The following is a 19,703-nucleotide window of genomic DNA, read 5'->3' on the forward strand; positions in this document are numbered from 1 at the left end:
TGTATTACAATAATGTGAATCTAATAGGAATAACACCGTTCAACAGTTTGGGGCCTGTAAAATTGTCATGTTTTTGAAAGAAGCCTCTTATGCTCAACAAGGCTGCATTTATTTGGTAAAAAAAACAGTAATATTGTTAAGAAATGTTGTCATTTAAAATAACTCGGTATATTTTCAAATATAAGTTATTCCTGTGATGGAAAAGCTGAATTTTCAGCATTATTAGTGTAACATGATCCTTCAGAAATCATTATAATATGCTGATTTGTTGCTTAAGAAACATTTCTTCTTATTATCAATGTTGAAAACTGTTGCTATTTAAAATTTTCTGGAAAATGTGATTAAAAAAAAGGTTCTTGATGAATAGAAAGCTCAAAAGAACTGCATTTATTTTAAATTAAATGATTTTGTTACATTATAAATGCATTCTTTCATAATGAGTTCTTGCTGAATAAAATACTTTTTAACAGTAGTGTAATATATATATATATATATATATATATATATATATATATATATATATATATATTTTTTTTTTTTTTTTTTTTTTTTTACCTCATGGAAGTGGCAGGCACATCGTCCCTGCAGGAACTCCTTATAACGGCCCATAGTGATGCTGAGAGTGTCAATGACCTCAAATCCAAGATGCTTGGCACTTTCCAGAATATTCTTGTTCACATTATAGAGTTGTTGCACTCCATTCTAGAACCAGGGAGATAATATTAAGATAATAAAGACTGTCAATGAATAATGTGAAACGATTCATATCTGGTCTACAGACCAGATCCAAGGACATCTTTTGATCTCCAGTGGTTCTTACCAATGGAAGGGAGCGAATACCATCCACGGGCAGATGGAAACCCATTCCTAAAGACTTCACCACCACCATGATGTTCTCAAGACCCTCCCTTGGAGAAAGGTTAGAGATATAATATTAAACATCTAAAGCCACACAGACAGATAGGTAGTAAACCACACAAAGCAAAACCAGTAACCCTAAAAAGGAGAAAAAATATTTGGTACATTGCTAATCGAAATGTGGTCAAGGAAATAATGAACAGGCTTGGTTTGTGTGGCATTTGGGTGCATGTTTACCTCTCTAAAACCTGTTGAATGGTCCTCAAATGATTCTGGTTCAGCCACTGCACCCCTCCAGCAACCAGCACTGTCTGAGGTGAGTTCTCCAGGGGTTGTGACCTGTTCCGGTGGAAGTGGTTTTAAAGAAGAAGTTAAAGATCAAAATCCTGAAAACGTAATCAATGATCGATCACAAGATTAGCACAATTCCAAGTAAAAAAAGTGTAATGTCCTAAAACTGCAAACAAATTCAAATTATGCTTATTCATTTCATTTAGCAAAAACAAAATGTGTCAGATAATTCAAGCAGCTCCCAAAACACACGTCCCTAACAGATGCAAATTAAAACACACACAATCACATCTGTGCTGCGATCCCACCCTTCTGCCCACATCAGTAGCTGTGTGAGATCAACAGCGCACTGAGCCAGCAGCGGTTACCGTCCCTGCTGAGATATTCTGATCTGACACACAGCATCCCAACCGCATACAGCCCACATCCCACCATCAAACACACTGCCAAAGTCATTCAGTGTGTTAACAAGGCCTTTGCCACTTTAGACCGACACCAAACCCACACATTCACAGCTTAATGGGTGTAATCCACAGCCACATGGAGACAAACATCCTCCAGCATGCACATACCGTACACATACACACCTTTCTAGAAGCTGCTGCAGAGCTCTTTGGAAGGTGGGTCTCTGAGACTTTGGCAGCCAGAATTGTGGGTAGTAGGAGTAGCTGACGATAGTTCGGCCCTGGTTCAGGTTGTGGTAGATGATGGTGTCGTGGGCCTTGTCCCAGTCCTCCAGCGTGGTGTTCACCCTCTCCATCAGGTAGTACATCATCCCTCGATTGGTGGAGTCACCGATAAACAGGACCTGGTGGAAACATGCACAAACTGACAGTTCCAGTCTGGTTTTTGCCCACTTAACAGCACTGAAACAGCACTAACTAAAATCACCAATAATCTCCTTATGGCAGCTGATTCTGAGCTCCTTACCATTCTCATTCTCCTCGACCTGAGTTCTGCTTTTGATACCATCTGTCACACTGTCCTCCTCAATAGGTTAGTTTCTATTGGCATCACCCAGACTCCATTAGACTGGTTCACATCCTATCTATCTTGTCGCACTCAGTTTGTTCAATGAAAGTCTTTTAAATCCAGTCCATTGTCACTTCAGGTGTTCCCCAGGGCTGGGGCCCTTACTTTGTCCTGGGGCCCTTACTTTTCATCATTTATCTCCTTCCCCTGGGCAATATTTTTCACAAATTTAATCTGCAATTCCACTGGTAATGCTGAATGCACGCAGCTCTAACTTTCGACCAAACCCTCATCCACTCTCCCACCTACCTCTATTACTGACTGCAAAACTTTCTCAAATTAAATAGTAATAAAACTGGGGTTATATTCATTAGCACTAAATCCACCTTATCGAAAACCAACAGTTTTTCTCTCACTATTGATAACTCCTCAGTTTCACCCTCCCCCCCAGGTAAAGAGACATTATCTTTTCATTCTCATTTCAATAACCTTACCCGGTCTGCCTACTTCCATCTACAAAACATTAATCGCCTCCACCCCTCCCTTACTCCCCACACTACAGCTGTCCTTGTCCATAGTCTTGCCACTTCCCGTTTGGACTAATGCAAATCTCTCCTTTTCGGTCTTCCTCAAAAATCTCTTCATAAACGTCAACTGGTCCAGAATGCAGCTGCCCGCATAATAACCAGAACCCCCTCCATTCATCACATCACTCCTGTTCTCCAACAGCTTCACTGGCTCCCGCTCCAATTCCATATTCAATTGAAAATTCTTCTCTTAACATTCAAAGCCGTCCACAGCCTATCACCCCCATATTTGTCTAATCTTCTTCAGGTTAAAATTCCTACCCGCTCTCTTAGATCTTCTTCCTCCTTACACTTGTTTGTTCCCCCTGTCCATCTCACTACTATGGGGAGTAGAGCTTTCATTTGCTCTGCTCCCTGACTTTGCAATTCACTACCACCGCAACTCAAACATCGATTCATTCTTTCACTTCAAATCGCAACTCAAAACATATCTGTTTAAAATGGCCTATTCTACTTAATGTCACATGCTTTTCAGTTGTTCTTTTTTGTTTATTTATTTATATTCTTATTTATATCTTTACTGTTTTTTAAATGTATCATTGTATCCTTGAGTGCAGAGAAAGGCACTTTTAAATAACATTTATTATTATTATTATTATTATTATTATTATTATTACAAACGTTAAATATCACTAAATCACATATCAACCTTGACCAGTACAACACAAGTATATAGAGGAAAATGCACTTTTAAATTTTTCAAATAAAAAATATAAAATTGCATACATTTTTCTATTGTATTTAAGTATTTAAAGGGAGAAGGTTCCATTAAAAACATACATTTTTAAATTAGACATTCAAGTTTGATGGTAAATCTACTGTTTTATAGTCTACAAAGTATTTAATATAATTACATACATTAATTAAATGACAGAATTAATATTATTTTACTGTTTAGAGAGAAAAGCAATAATTTCATCACATAATAGTTAAATCACAATAATTTCATAAACATTCCACTGCATAAAATCAAACTTTCTAAGCTTTTTGATAAGCTAAGTGCATTATGTTATTCCAAACACATCTGGTCAAAATACTACTACTATCTACTTTTATATATATATATATATATATATATATATATATATATATATATATATATATATATATATTTTTTTTTTTTTTTTTTTGAAAGATTCTAGTACTTTAAGTACATTTGTTTTATAATGAATACTGCATATTTATAGTATTATACTGGCATAAATCTCACTAATTCATATACTTTTTTAAAAATGATTGAAAGAAAGGTAAATAAATATTATACAAATAATGCTAAATAAAACCTTACATATGACTATTTAAATCATTAAAAGGTCTCTTGTGAGTGCTAGACTGCAGTCAACACAAATGTGAGGAAGTGAATTAACAATTGTGCCATTATAACAGTAAAAACTACAATATGCTCTGCTGAGATCACAGTCGCCATGAAGCACTTCACAGGAGTCTAATAAGCTTGGATGTTCATCTGTGTGTGCGCTTTTGGCAGTGCAGTTGGCAGGAATGCCAGTCTAAATCACAAGATCTCAGGGAGCAGGCATTGGCTGACACTGTGATCTGCAGGCATGCTCACAAAATTAAGGACAAATACTTTCAGCAAGAAGTCAGAAGTTGCACTCATGTGGTTCCAAACTTGCAATCTGTATTTTTCCCAGTGGAACCCAAAAGAAAACATTTTGGGATATACATTGTGGCATACAACAACAGTTCATACAGTGTCCAGGGGCTGCAGATAAAATAAATAATACATATATATTTATGGCAATGACTGTACTATTTTTTCAAATTGTGTTTTGTACAGGAAAAATAACCGCACACGAGTTTGAAATGACACCGTGAACTCAAAGCGATGCACAGGGGGGTGTCTTGAGACTGCAGAAATGGATTTAACATGAAACAAATTCATGAGAATAACTCTAGACCATGACAATCTAAAGCTCTTTTATTTGAAACGATCTTTCCTGAAGAGTCACTCTTTTCCTGTTGGATGGGCTTGCAGTCAGAAGGTTGTGGTTTGCCTGTAGCGAGAGCTTGGGCCCTTGTGTAATGTGACCATTTGTTTGTGTCAGATCTGATCTTGTGAGTCTTAAATCGAGAAAAGGTGGAAAGAGCCATGCTGTGAAGATGAGCGCTGAGGGAGTTTTTGAAGCGGGAACAGACTGTAGGTTTGGCACACAGCTCTGAAAACCCCTGCTGGGCTTTAGGCAATAATTTAAAACAACAGGAGGTGTGCAGATAGCATTAAGCTAAAAAAAAAAAAAATAGCTGCATATATGAGAGTATGCTTTTCTTTTCCAAAAACCTTTCCCTACTTCTTTCAGAAGGAATTTACATCATACTTATATGTGCAAATATAGCAGCAGTGTAATTGAATCATGCGGCTGATGTGAGCTCAGCACCTGCAGTTAGTCTCTGATAAACAGCTGCTCACTGCCGCTGGAACTTCAATGCTATTCCAGCCGCCTGCCTTCCACATTCATTTATTCTTCTGTACTGTATATACACACATATGGTAAAGCTGTCAGCTGCAGAAGAACCATTGAAATGTATTTTTAACATCAGCTGCAGAGAAAAGAGCAAGTTCAAACAGTGGATTCAAACTCAGTGCTGGTAACTTCCATTAACGAGTCATTCAAATATTGTTGCACATTTGGAGTCTCAAGTTCACACCAACGATAGCTATAAAGATAACTATATTAGCATCCACACCAGTGAATGATTTTGTTCGGTTTATTCTAAGCACATTCTTGGCTGTCACTTTAAATGCTCAAGCTCGTTACAGCAGACTGGTTCTGATTGGCTAATGTTTTTATCATTCCTCAGCTGGATAAAATCATTCTGAAAGTTATTCCAACTATATTGTTTCTTTGTGTCGTTATAGTTAAAGCTGCGGACACTGCTATTCTTTAATACTGAGAATGATTTTTAGCACTATATCGTTATCTTCATAGTAATTGTACGTATGTATTTATTTTTTAGAAATTGTTGATCAAACTGATGACAGTAAAAGTAAAACAAGATTTTTATTTCACATAAATGTTGTTCTTTTGAACTTTCTATTCATCCTGATAAAGAATCCTGAAAAAAATGCATCTTGTTTCCACAGAATATTTTTAATAATGTTTTGAACATTAATAATAATACGAAATGTTTATTGAGCAGCAAATCTGCATATTGGAATGATGTCTGAAGGATCATGTGACACTGAAGACTAGAGTAATAATGCTGAATATTCAGCTTTGATCACAGGAATAAATTATATTTTAGGGTATTTTAAAACTGAAAACTGTTATTTAAATTGTAATAATATTTCACAATATGAATGTATTTTCAAATAAACATAGCATTGGTGCAACAGAATTTTTTCAAAACCACACATTCACAAAAAAATATGACTGACACCAATGATTAGTGCAAGTTATTATCTATTATTCATTATATCAAAATGTCCTTTAAATTTAGTGTAAAAATAGGTGTATTCCTGTGTTGTTTCAACACAAATTTTGGTCAAATATGGACAAACCCAACTGTTGGGTTAAAAAAAATGTATTTAAAAATATAACCTCACGGTTGGGTTTCTCCAGATTTGACCCAAATCTGGGTTGAAACAACACAGCATTTTTTCTTTTTTAGAGTGATGTCAATTCCAGTGATTTTGGTTCTTGGTTCCTCACCTTCCGGTCCATCATGCAGGTTTGCAACTGAGGCTGGTCCAGCAAGGGGTGATAACAGCTGTCGGGTTGCCAGGCAACCTCTCTCCAATCACAAGTCCTGTTATCTGAACAGCTCAGGCACGGGACGACCCAACGACCTGAAAGATATGCAAGATATACTTTCTAGTGCACTTTCCTAAATTTCTTTGACAACATCTACTCAAATTACTGTGTTCACGTGTGATTCACAGTGGAGTGGATCTCTGTGAAGTTTTGAAGTCTTCAGCAGCTGTATATCAAGAGTTCATGCTGAATGAGGTGGGAAACTTTGTAGCTATACATGAACACTTTATTGTGTCAGTTATATACACAACCCATTTTTCTCTATAATTTCTCTTTTTTTTATTGGAACTTTTATCCATAATATGTATTTAGATTACATTATTTCATTGTAATTTATTTGGAAATTACTGTTGCATTGTGCATTTGATAAATACACCTTGATTTAATTTGCAATGGTTTTTCAGTGAAGTGGTTTTAAAACTTTAACATTTCAGATTATCTGGTTTCAGAAGGAAATGTAATTAGATTGGTTCTCACACACAAACAAAGTTTATAACTCCATCTTTAACAGTTAGTTAAATAGTTCCCCGTGGTCTTTGATGCACTACCCTGCTGAGGACGGTCTTTTTACTTTTATAGCACTGACTAAAAGCTTCTCTGAACTCTAACCTACTGGCTTTAAATCTAAAAGGCCTAGCAGCTGAACATACACTCACTGAAGTAAAACCTGCACAGGGACAACTCACTCACAAAACCTGTATGAAATGATTATTTTCCCCCATAAAGTCAGCACTGAGGCCCTAACCTTATAATTGAGCAATGATTCAACTCAGGCAATGAATCATTGCATTATCACACTGTAAAAGCAAACGCATAAATTACCAAACTCTGAGTGCACTAGCAAACCTTTCCCATCCTCTAGTGGAGCAGCTAATAAACCTTGAATCTCATGCTAATGTAGCCAAACACATGACTAACTACTTTGCAACTGAAATGTGGTTTAAGGGCCAACACCGTCATTCATACACAAAGAAAAATAGGTGGAAAATGAATCATATGTCCACAAAACAGACAATCTGTAAAGACCACTTTGACTTTTTGAGTTACTATACTATGTAATAAAAAAATCAGGACTATAAATCTTGCTGCACGTTTTAGATTCAAATTTTAGATACTTTACTACAAACCCATGATCAAAACCTGGAAGAAACCTACCAGGTTCATCTCCTGAGAGGCAAGGCTGAGACGAGACCTGGGCCTCTCCTGAAGATCTCGACCCTGGAATGGGCTCCAAACCACAGGGCTGATCTGGTCTGACCACCAGGCCACAGTCCTGCTCAGAACAGTGGAAAAGGAAAGAGGAACAGGTGAGTTTTGAGTCTGGAAAGATATTCTACAATTCTGGTTGCACTCTTGTGTTAAAAACTTAAGCACTCAAGACAATAAAATCGCCCTTTGACGGATACCGATTGAGTTGTGAAGTTTCCACAGCTTTCTTCACCCTAGCTTTCCCGCTTCGCTTTCATGTGTCAGCATACACGAGGTTCCTCACTGGCAAATTAAAGCAGGTGCGCCGCCTGACGCCTGCCCTGCGGCCTTGCCCCTTGTTATGGTTCAAAGGTCAAACAAACCAAACAGGCTAAACGACAGCAGCGAGCCTGCTTCGCCGACCCCCGAAGTCCCTCACGGGAGCCATCGAGTCTGGCTCCACATCAGAAGACCGGCTCCTCTGTTGACTCTTTTTGCTTGCCCCCTTCCTTAAACACTTTGCACAGGGGCTTCTCGAGGCCACGTAACATTCCCCAAGTTCCTGCCGCTGTTCTCGACAAAGTGCCACAAGACAACTTAACAGGGATTTTCTTGTTCGTACCTGCACACAGTGTGCGCGTACAAACACGAGCAGGCTTTTGATTCTTAGCAGTCCAGCATAAATCAGAAGGCTCACCCGAGCCTGGCGGAAACCGCCTAGCGCTTTATGCATCGGAGCCGGTGAAAAGTTAGCATCCCTCCGGAAAAGAAAATATGCGTAATTAATTCACATTCGGAGGGCAAAGAAACATGAAAGAACAAAACCCCTTCCTTTTATCTCTCTCCTCTGCCATTTTTCCGATCCCTGGACAAGAAAATGATGGAATAAAGAGTTTTGTCCAAGGTTAGGTACTCTCAGGTTCTTACGGTGATGGTTTAGAAGGGAGTCAGAGGATGAACTTGAGATCAGAGCTCGGCTTTCAGATGATACATCCTTATAATCACCGGAGAATAATGAATCAAGAGCATCTGGTTAATGGAAATTTCACAAAACCAATATGAATGAGAGGAACACGAGGAACTGGGGAATAGAATAAAAAAATGAGAACAGGAAGGGAATTTGTATTAATTCATTCTCTTAAGTCATTTTTTCAGGTTCTGTAAAAACTTTTTGGTGATATTTTATATTATAAAGACTCCGAACTCCTAAAACATGGCCATGCATGCACTTTATGTGTGCATTTTAAAAAGCTCTGAAACATTTAAGCTCTGAAAGCTTGTCTGAGCCTTTCGTGTTGGTTACAGGGTGTGCAGAGACCAACAGAAACGGCAGCGTAATCTCCGCTGATCAAAGCGAATAACCCACGCTGATAGAAAAGCCAGGATTATTGCTATACATTAGACTGCATACTCTCAGCGGCCAAAACGGTCAAGTCTCTTCCCTAGTAGTGCCAGCTCTCACAAACCCTTTCAGATTCCACAAGAACTCTATGCTTAGCTTTTATCTTTAAAAGGATGTTTCAAGTGAGAGTCTTAAGCCCTCTTAGAGGAAGAACAGATACTTAAGAGGGCTGTTTTAATAAGCCGGCATTGGAGACAAAGCCCTCAGCTGTAGTGCAATGAAAGACATAAAAATTTACAAGCAGGAGATTAGCAGCTTTCTTTCGAGGATCAAACACGGAAAACCATTCCAGTGGGATCAAGCGTCGCTCTATTTTGGATGAAAGTAAAGCAATTGACAATCATAACGAAACAAAACGAAAAAAAGAAAATTGAAATAAAAGAAAATCCAACAATTTGTGATTTTTTTTTTCATTAGACATTAGTAGCATAGATGACATCATGAGTCATGTTTTCTTCTTCATTATCATTGTGGAATTTTGTAAATAAAGGCAAGTCCACCTTTAAAAGATCTCCTCAAATATAACCTTTTCCCCTCTTCACCTGAAAAGAAGGTGAAAAAAAGGCATGGTATTTTGTCAGATGGGAACTTTCGACAGATGTTGCGTTACAGGTCAGTGTGAGAGGGTCCACCTAACAAAGAGACTTAGAAGTGCCAGATAAGCTGGTGCATTTGTGCCATTCTTTCTTCAATGCAAAAACGAAAGTGTAATTAATCTGGGTGCATTGTGAGAAGTGCCGTACAGATGTCCCATCTGCTCAATGAAATACGGCCTTTGTTATGAAAGCCTGAAGTGGCTTTACTGGGAGTGTTTAATGTAATCCTGTGGATTGTGAATTGTAATCCTATATAGAACTGTCATGCTGTCAGCCAATCTCTCACACTATAAGACAGACTATTGGGTTTCTTTTCAATTAGGCTGGTGAAAACACTACAGAAGCAGCATATGCAGCAGACATCAAACGTTTATTTGAAAGAATATTAGATGTATTCTGACTGAATCCTTTAATCGGTTAAGAGAACTGAAAGAGAGGCTTTAGTAGCTTCAAAAGTTAAATTCTAGCATTCGCATTTAGCGAGTGAAAGATCACAGACAACGAGGGAGAATATTCTGGATGAAGGAATAAGAAAAGATGAAGAAAATAAATCAAATAAAATAACACAATAAATATGAAATATGAAATAAGGAAACTAAATAAGGAAATTTAAATTAAATAAAAAATATATAGCACCGCTACCATATAAAGAACCTGTTAAGCGGTACTTCAGCAGTTCTTTGGGGGTGGTTGAGATGCTATATAGCACTGCTACCGCATAAAAACCCTGCTACGCCCAGTAAGGATCTTCAGCAGTTCTTCAGTGGTTCTTCAGCAGTTCTTTGGGGGTGGTTGAGATGCTATATAGCACTGCTACCGCATAAAAACCCTGCTACGCCCAGTAAGGATCTTCAGCAGTTCTTCAGTGGTTCTTCAGCAGTTCTTTGGGGGTGGTTTAGATGCTATATAGCACTGCTACCGAATAAAAAACCTGCTAAGCCCAGTGTGGATCTTCAGCGGTTCTTCAGTGGTTCTTCAGCAGTTCTTTGGGGGTGGTTGAGATGCTATATAGCACTGCTACCGCATAAAAAACCTGCTAAGCGCAGTGTGGATCTTCAGTGGTTCTTCAGCGGTTCTTCAGTGGTTCTTCAACGGTTCTTCAGTGGTTCTTCAACGGTTCTTTGGGGTGGTTAAGGTGCTATATAGCACCACTGCTGTACAAATAACTCGTTAAGCCCCTGTATAGTTCTTTAAAGGTTCTCTAAATCTCTCTTAGTCTCTTAGTTTAGTTAGGGAAATGATTTATACAACATTAAAATACACCGTAGTTCCTGAAGATAGCATGGCTCTCAACATTTTTGCCCCCAAGGCCCCCCATAAATAAATATTCCAGGCTTGCACACAAGACTTTTTGACCTCAGAAAAGCATAAAAGTGATTCAAAGCAGCATTTGCCATTGTTGTAAATTTGTATTCATAGCAAACATATGAAAGTGGAACATATCTAAAATCTAAGGAGGACATGGGGTGTCTTTAAAGACTTTAGAGTTGCAGTTTAAATTATGTGGAAGGAGGAATACAATTGGAGGATGAGAGCAAGACTATGATTGGATGTAGTCTGTCAATGAATTTACCTCTTATGGTTCTACACAGCACCATTTGACAAATGTTCTGTATAGCTCCTTTCATGATAGGGAGTATATAGCACTTAAAGTGGTTCCCCTACATCTACTTAAAAAACTAATTCTGTCACTGGGGCGGTACCCTAAGGTACAAAACCGAAAAAGGTACAAATACGTACCTTTAAGGTACTAATTCGCACTCTTTGAGTACTGATATGTACCTTTTAAAGTACTAATATGTACCATTTAGGGGTGAGTACGGTACAAAGATGTACCTTTTTACTTTTGTACCAGGGTACTGCTTCCGGTGACAGCAATGTAACTTTTTTTCTAAGAGTATATTATTATAAGACAATGAACCATTTTTTGTGCTATTTAGCAACATTTTTATTTAGAGTGCACTGTACTAATTAAATTTAAACAGCTATAAAAAAAAAAAAAATTTTTTTTTAAATATTTTATAAGTGGATCAACCTGAATATATAAGACGCAAAGCGAAACTAATCTCAACGATAAAATCTCAAGATTTCTTCAGAATGCGTCTCCTAGAACAGAGAGGCAACAGAAGTTGCCTCTCAATGAATCATTTCCTAAGAAGTGGAAGCAAGAAGCAATTTGATATACTTCCTATTCATGGTATATGATTGTTTGTCAAACTGTCGGGCTCTGTTCTGAAGTTCTTTGTCTCCAAACATAATTATACAGATAAACAAACACGGACACAAACACATGGACGCAATCATTCGTAGCAGGTCCAAGCCAAAAAGCTCATATAAGCTTTTGGAAAACAGTATAGACATGCGCTTATAAGGTCAGGTTATCTGAAGAGGAGCTTTATTCCACATCTGGTCTTTGTTTTCATACAGTAGATCTCTATTAGAGCTGAGTGCAGAGCCACTGCCAGCTATACACTAAACACGAAACAAACACGCACACTTGAGCAGACAGATCTGAGGCACAAAAGACAGGAGGATGTCACTCAAATCCACAGAAGTAACCCTGCTCATGTCCTTCTCTTTGTATTCAATTCATAAAAAGAGTGAATGTTGGAAGTGGCATGACACTTAACTACTAACAGTACTCATATTATTATATGCTATAGTGCAAAGTATTCCAGCAGCATAGTACTTTTAAACAAAACTGGAAAATGAATAAATAAATAACCAAACAGTATATATAGGCATATAAAATATTCTTTGCAATATAACCAGTATTGCAAAGTACAAAATGAGTTATCCGTTTACAAAAAGCCGTAGCTTTTTTCTGCAAACCTCTGACCCTTTTCATATTGGCCCAAGACCCAATGCCACTGCTAATAATGAATAAGTCTGTATATGATATGAGATCAGTGGACTCTGCTAATACAAACCACATGAGTACACACACAAACACAAAGCATATCTAATCACTGATATTTGGACTGATCTTCTGAATACTTATGCTCACTGTAAATGCTTTCCAGGCCAGGTTGAGATGCAGGGTTCAGGGGTCATGACCTCTGATTGCATCATCTGTTCTGGGGGGTCAGATCAAAGCTCACAGGGGTTTGGAGTTCACGTGTTTGAACACCGCCGTTGCCGGCGCTTCATACTGAAGTGGTGTTCAACAGCTGCGGTTCTGACAAATCTGAGCTGTAACGGAAGATGACAGATGGAATCCGGTGTCTAGTCAAGCTCTATTAAAGGATCTGAGCAATCAAAATATGGATCCATCATCTACAGAAACACAAGGATGCAATGAGAAGACAGTACAATTCTGTATCTCTTTCTTTCCTTTTTCTATCAGTCATAACTGAAGGGATGAAGACGAGACTTGGGACTGTGGGCAAATTTTTTTTTTAAAATATATTTTCCTTTAAAACTCCAACTTATACACACACACACGCACGCACGCACGCACGCACGCACACACACACAAAAATATGATTAATATATATAATGAATTTGAATGCATTACATGTTTTATTTAGATTTAAAAATATATATATATTTATATTTCTTTGTTACTGTCTTTGTTATTATTATTATTAATAATATGTTTTATAAAAATAGCTAAATATACAACTGAATAATATTTTTTATATTTTTTTTGTTAGTGTTATTATTATTAAGGCTACATTAATATATTTTTTTATAAAATATCATAATAACAAAGAAATATAAATACGAAAATACTATTATTATTATTTAGTTTTTATCAATTATATATTATATAATAGTGATAATAACCAAGAAACAAATATAAAAATACTTTTTAAAAAATAAATAAAAATATATTAATAAAAGTATCAATAACCAAGAAACATAAATATACAAATACTATTATTATTATTCAGTTATTTTTTTATAAAATACATAATGATAATAACATTTATTTATATTTATAAACATTTGGAATAGTTTTTTTTCTTCTTAAATACATGACACTTTGTATATTACTGAAATTTAGTGTTATAATTATGTCCATTACAACTGCCCCGGTCTGCCCTATTTATGAGTTTGTCTTCTTTTTCTCTTTCTCAGGCTGAACGTGGCATCAGATAAGCATTTACTAATTACAGTGAGGAAATGAGCAGAAGTCAAAGCTGCCAGTCTCATCTTTTCAGAACACACACACCAACTTCCTCTGTAATACGATACAGCCCTGTACCACCTGTGATACACACTCGTGGCCCCCATTTCCCCTCAAAACACACACACACACACACACACACACACACACACACACACACACACACACACACACAAACACACAGACACACACGCGCACACACACAGACACACACACACACACACAAGAAACTCTATAAAGCACACAGCTTGGCTTTAATCAAGTGATCTTCCAGTGTTAAGAGCAGAGGCAAAAAGAGTCAGTTGGAAACAGACACACACTCACAGCTGCTCTTACTTCACTGATCTGTCTCTCGGTAGGAGAGCTCAAGAACAAAAACAGGCCTGAGTTATTCAGCAACGTAAGTGTGAGATTTAACGGCGGGAAATTTCCAGTCCTTGAAGACAAATTGAACTAAGGTCAAAAATGTTGCATCTTTACTTTGGCCAGAATGAATCACCCCCAAAGCATATCTTTCTTTAACTGGCTGGGGAACGAACGCACCTGAGGTGTCTGTTAGCATTCTCAAGGCCAGGACTTCCATGTAAATATATAAAAAAATATCTATATATATATATCTATATAAGTCTCTTATGCTCACCAAGGCTACATTTATTTAATCAAAAATACAGTAAAAACAGTAATACTGTTAAATCAAAATTTTGTATATGGTTTTGTTTTAATATATCTTAACATGTTTCCTGTAATGCAAAGCTGAATTTACAGCATCATTACTCTAGTCTTCAGTGTGACATGATCCTTTAGAAAAGTTAAAGTATTAGACTGTCTGCTTAATATCTAACACTTTATTTTGACTGACTATAATAACTTTGCAACTACATGTCAACTTATTTTACTAACCTGAACCCTAATCTAACAGTAACAATAAGAGTTAGTTGACATGTATTTGTACATTAATGACAGCCCAATTTCCTTTTAATAAGGCAACAGTAAGCAAAAACAATAAAATAAAATAAATATACGTATAATCCATGACAGAGCACACAAACCGACTGAAGCATATAGTGAAGCCTATATGACCGCGTTAATAGGACCACCAGCGGTTTTGTTATTGTGCAATAATTGGGCCACAAAAACACAAGGCAGAGCAGGAAGCAGTTAACTTCTGAGTGAGATTGGCAAAAGCTTTAGCTGGATCCCTTCTTTAACAGGCACTGATTAAGAACAGAACATATACGTTTACTCAATTCTCTCGTACAAGTGAGCTGATTAGGTATGAAGCAAAAAGTGGGCTATGGCCAAACCGCAGAACTGTTCATTGAAAACCAACAGCCAGGTCCAAAAGTTACCACATGAGTTCATATTTCTGTTATAATGCAGGACGCTTGGGGAATGTGCCCTAAACCAGTTTCCTCATCTTGCTCGTTTGGTACCAGGCTTCTGCTGTTCACCACTGTATTTGGACACTTAAATCCCAATTTCAGATGCCAAGAGGCATCTGCAAAGAAATAATGCTACATTCTTAAAAAAAATAAATGTTTTATATTGGCATGATGGTTCCACAAAGAACCTTTAACATTCATAGAAACTTTTCATTGCACAAACTGTTCTTTATAGTGGAAAAAAAGGTTCTTTAGATTATTAAAATGTTCAGTTTTTAAGAACTGTTCCCTGAAAAGTTATCTGGGGAACCAAGTGGTTCTTCTATATGGCATTGCAGTGAAAAAAAAAACCTTTTGGAACCTAGATTTTTGAAAAGTGTAGTGTTTTATTGTTATAACCTAACTTTTCTCAACCACTTTTGCATTTACTTTAACCAACTGGTGTCATAGCTATTTTTAGTTGATGAAGTCAATTCAGCTAGTTTCCGCAACAGATTCAGTATTTTTCCTCATAACTGCAAGTTCATATCTTACAATTGCGAGTTTATATCTCACAATTGTGAGAAAAACTGTGAGAAAAATTCTCAATTCTGACTTTATAAACTCTCAATTCTGAGAAAAAGTCCAAAGGTATGGTGAGTTTATATTTTGGATTCTAACTTTATAACTCACAATTGTGACTTTATATCACGCAATTCTGACTTTATAACTCGCAATTGCTAGAAAAAAGTCAGAATTGTGAGATAAATAGGTTGCAGTTACATCTTTATTTTTATTCAGTGGCAAAGTTTCCACATAATTCCTCTCATGGTTGAATAGGTGTGTAACAAAAAGTGGGGAGAACAGACAATGCTGGCAATAAAAGTGTAAAAAAAAAATATTTCTTTTCTCCTTAATTTAAACGCTGTGACTTAGCGATACCAGATGTAAAATTACCAAATGGAGAGGAGGCTTGTTTTGCCTGGCCCAAAATCCAGCTATTTTTCACCCTCACACACAGAAGTAAGGAGTACACATTTCAACACCCTTCTTTTGGAGAAGTGCACTGGATGGAGAGCATGCATGCGCATTCACTGTCCTGCGCTGCGCTCTGACCCAGACCGCGCTGTAAAAGCTTAATCCATACTTCAAAAGCAGAGCTCCCGGTCACGCGCACATGTGGACTGCTACATAATCTCTTAGATTCCACCCCGGATCCTGATGGAGCAAATAAAGGCCTCAAGACCCACTGTGAGAGCCTGAGCTGGAGAGAGTGAAAAAAGAATAGGTTTTAGTGTGTGAGAGGGAAAAGGAGAGATGAAAGGTGCGGGAGGGTGGGTTCAGGAGGTCTCTCCTGTCTCTCTCCATATATCCACCTGCATCAATCAACCCAATCAAACCCTTCTGTCATCACCTGATTGAAACTCAAGACCAATAACGCAGGAGAAAAACTGCAGGATGAAGGATTAGCAAAATAAGAGCAAGTTTGTTCTAAGAGTATAGGATCAGAAAGTAAGTGACCTGGTTTCCTTTAGAGATTTGAACTTTTAGTGCAAGACTTTTAGTGCAATATTTTCTAAATATCAATAAAAACCTATTGCGAAATGATGCCTTTTCATTGACAGATATTATGCGTAATTTTTTACTCTCGCGAGAAGTCATTCCAAAAATTAGGGCACCGGATGTTGGTAGGTTTATGCATATTGCAGCCGAAGGAGACAAAATATTCATTTTTCGAACTGCCTGAAAAACAACATAATAGAGCGTAACATTTTTATTTTGTCATTTAAAAAATGTTTATTTTAAAAATGCCGTATAAATTTTAAATGACATAAAACGTGATTTAATTCATCGTTATTTATTTATTTTAAATAAAATACAAAATGAATGTAAAAAATATGCAAATTAATAGACTATAAATAAAAATGAAATAAAACATTTCAATAAAAATTTGACTTTTATCTATTTTGTTTTTCTTTAGAATAACGAGTATTGATAATCAGGAAAATTTGTAGCCCTTAAAACATTTACCATAGCAGCCATAGTTTCAGCCAAAAGAGTTATGTTACTACAATAAAACAACCACTGTTATCAATTTAATTGATGTAAATCTCTGTCATTTGTCAGATACCAGTTAGCTTATTAAATAAAAAGTGAAACATCAATTGAATTTAGCCAAGTCACATATGACCAACATCTGTTTTTGAACTTCAGACAAAAATAGAAAATGTTTTTTCCCAATCAGATCTGCAACCGAACAGCTGTATCTTATTAAGATTGTGTGAATGTGGCATACAGTGTCAAATCGGCATTTCCTCTGGTTGGTGCCAACTCTGTCCAGCACTAATAAGGCCAATGAAGTCTGTCATGTGGCCATTTGCTCTCTGTGGTGAGCTAGCCAGTCTCAGATGTGCGCAAACAACCAATAGCTCTCTGATGGGCAAACAGAGGCAGTTTTCTCTCTGAAATAGGATTGAGGCTCCTGTTGGAGGATCCTCCAAGCTGCCGCACTTCAAAGCTGGATTAAGAGCTCCTAACAAAGTGAGGAAATGAGCACTTTACTCTATATCGCCATACCGACCGGCAGTGGAATGAGCATCCTATTTTTTTTTTTTTTTTTTGAGTTTTAAGTTTTGAAATGAGGAGGACAGCATCACATTAGCAGGTGAACTGGTGGTCAGACACAATCTCTGAGAAACAGAGAATAAAATATAGCACATTACAAAGCAGCCTAGGAAATCATCCATGCCTCATTAACTGTTCCTTGAGTCTCTTACAGCTGGTATTAAGATCAGTTTCGGGTGATCCGTTTATAAGTGGACAGAGCTAAAGACTGTGGTTTAAAAACTTAGGTCAAAGGTAGCTGGAAACTGTTACCACCATACCAAACCTGGGTTTTAAACATTTTGAAGCATTCACACTTTTACACATCTCAGCACTGGAACACATGTATGAACCGCTATAGGCTGCAGCTCCTTTGGTATTACTACAGAATTCTGCAAGAATTTGAATGAAAAATAAATAAATGACAAAAAAGGTGAAAAGACTAACAAGACAGACAAGTTTAAGTATAAAATATATGTTCAGCCAACTAAAGTGAAGTTTTCATGACTACAAAATTGCAAAAATTAAGTTCAAATTACTAAAGTAAAGTTTTCATGACTACAAATTTTAAGATCAGAAAACTAAATAAGAGGGTTACTTCAACAAGAGTTATATTGACAAGTTGACCAAAAATGGAAGGTAACAACGTTTTTTAAGTTGACTCAACGTTTTCTTACAAATTGTGTAAACCGCTATGGCTCCTTTGAGTTTTTTTGAGAGCATTTTGAAAGAAAAACATCTATGGTCATGTTCACTGGCACCATTTCAAGGTATCATAATCGTCTTTGGTGTGTTTGTTTTCACTACAAGATGAAAGCAGGTGTTCACACAGAAGTAAAGGAAGACGGAGGAGGAACATGCGTGTATGAGAGTCAATACACTGATGCAACCCTTTGTGGGTGGGAGTAATAACTGTTTGCATACCTGCTATCCTGCCTGTGTCGTCTTCAACTAATTAAAAATCAAATTGCTCCAACAATCAGGCAACATTCTGCATTAGCCTGACAATACAGTGGCCAGAGACACTGGAGAGGACTTCAAAGCCCAGCAGGGTGAATGGAGCTTGTGTTTGGTCGGGTGGTGCTGGTGGTCCTCAACCCCCCGCCCAGTTTACAGACATCCAGCTATGACCATCATGGCACTCTCGCTGACCCATTGAGGTGAAGGGGGGAAGAAATAAGAGAAAAACTTGAAAAGAAAACAGATGATAGAGCACTTGGTAGAGGAAAAGAGTCCAGGTGGTTTTGGGGAGTTAGTTAAATGGACTAAAGCAACACATTCGTATACTGAATATTCAGTTCCCAGACTGTTTTTTCTTCTTCTTCCAAAAGCTTGAAGAATCAGAGAATGTTACACAGATATCATGCAGAAAAGTTAACTTAGTTTTAAAAAACATTTTTAATTTAAGTAAGTAAGTAAGATTTTCATTTTAAAAAAAGGTGCAAATGCGAAAAGGTACTAATATGTACAGTTTAGATAGATGTACCTTTTCACTTTTGTACCTTAGTATACTGCTCCAGTGACAGCGCTATACCTTTTTTCTGGCAGTGAAGATACGAACTCAGCATCCCTACTGAAATATGAAATTATGCAAAACTTTTTACTGGTCTTCTCTTTGTCCTTAAGTTCAAATTAAATTGTCCAACACATGCCAGTTTCCCTACATAAAAAAATAATATCACTCCTAACAGACCATTACATTCTCTAGCACTTCATTGGTTTTATAAACCATACAGCATTGAAAAGGTCACAGCATTTTAAAAAGACCTCATCTGTATATTCACAGTGCCAGGGTGACACAGAATACGTCCCTTCTCCTAATGACTGACTCCATAAACCCAGAGGACTCCATACACACACCAGTGTGCCAAACACTGTGGTACACTTCTCAGCTGGAGTGGGCTTTAGGAAGCAGGGGTCAGTTGACTAACGACAACAC

At 37.1% G+C, this 19,703-nt stretch overlaps 1 protein-coding gene across 1 annotated transcript in view; it reads right to left on the reverse strand.

Annotated features, from left to right (window-relative positions):
• cped1 (cadherin-like and PC-esterase domain containing 1) overlaps positions 1-19,703 on the reverse strand; it is a 59,738-nt gene that overhangs the window by 4,131 nt on the left and 35,904 nt on the right. The window contains exons 15-20 of the mRNA XM_067427529.1: positions 7,637-7,754; positions 6,380-6,516; positions 1,737-1,957; positions 1,096-1,197; positions 821-908; positions 556-702 (exon numbers count right to left, since the gene is read on the reverse strand). Coding sequence (XP_067283630.1) covers positions 556-702; positions 821-908; positions 1,096-1,197; positions 1,737-1,957; positions 6,380-6,516; positions 7,637-7,754 — 813 coding nt within the window. The remainder of the gene's footprint in view (positions 1-555; positions 703-820; positions 909-1,095; positions 1,198-1,736; positions 1,958-6,379; positions 6,517-7,636; positions 7,755-19,703) is intronic.

Source organism: Pseudorasbora parva, chromosome 20, assembly GCF_024679245.1.
Source record: "Pseudorasbora parva isolate DD20220531a chromosome 20, ASM2467924v1, whole genome shotgun sequence".
Lineage (NCBI taxonomy): Eukaryota > Metazoa > Chordata > Actinopteri > Cypriniformes > Gobionidae > Pseudorasbora > Pseudorasbora parva.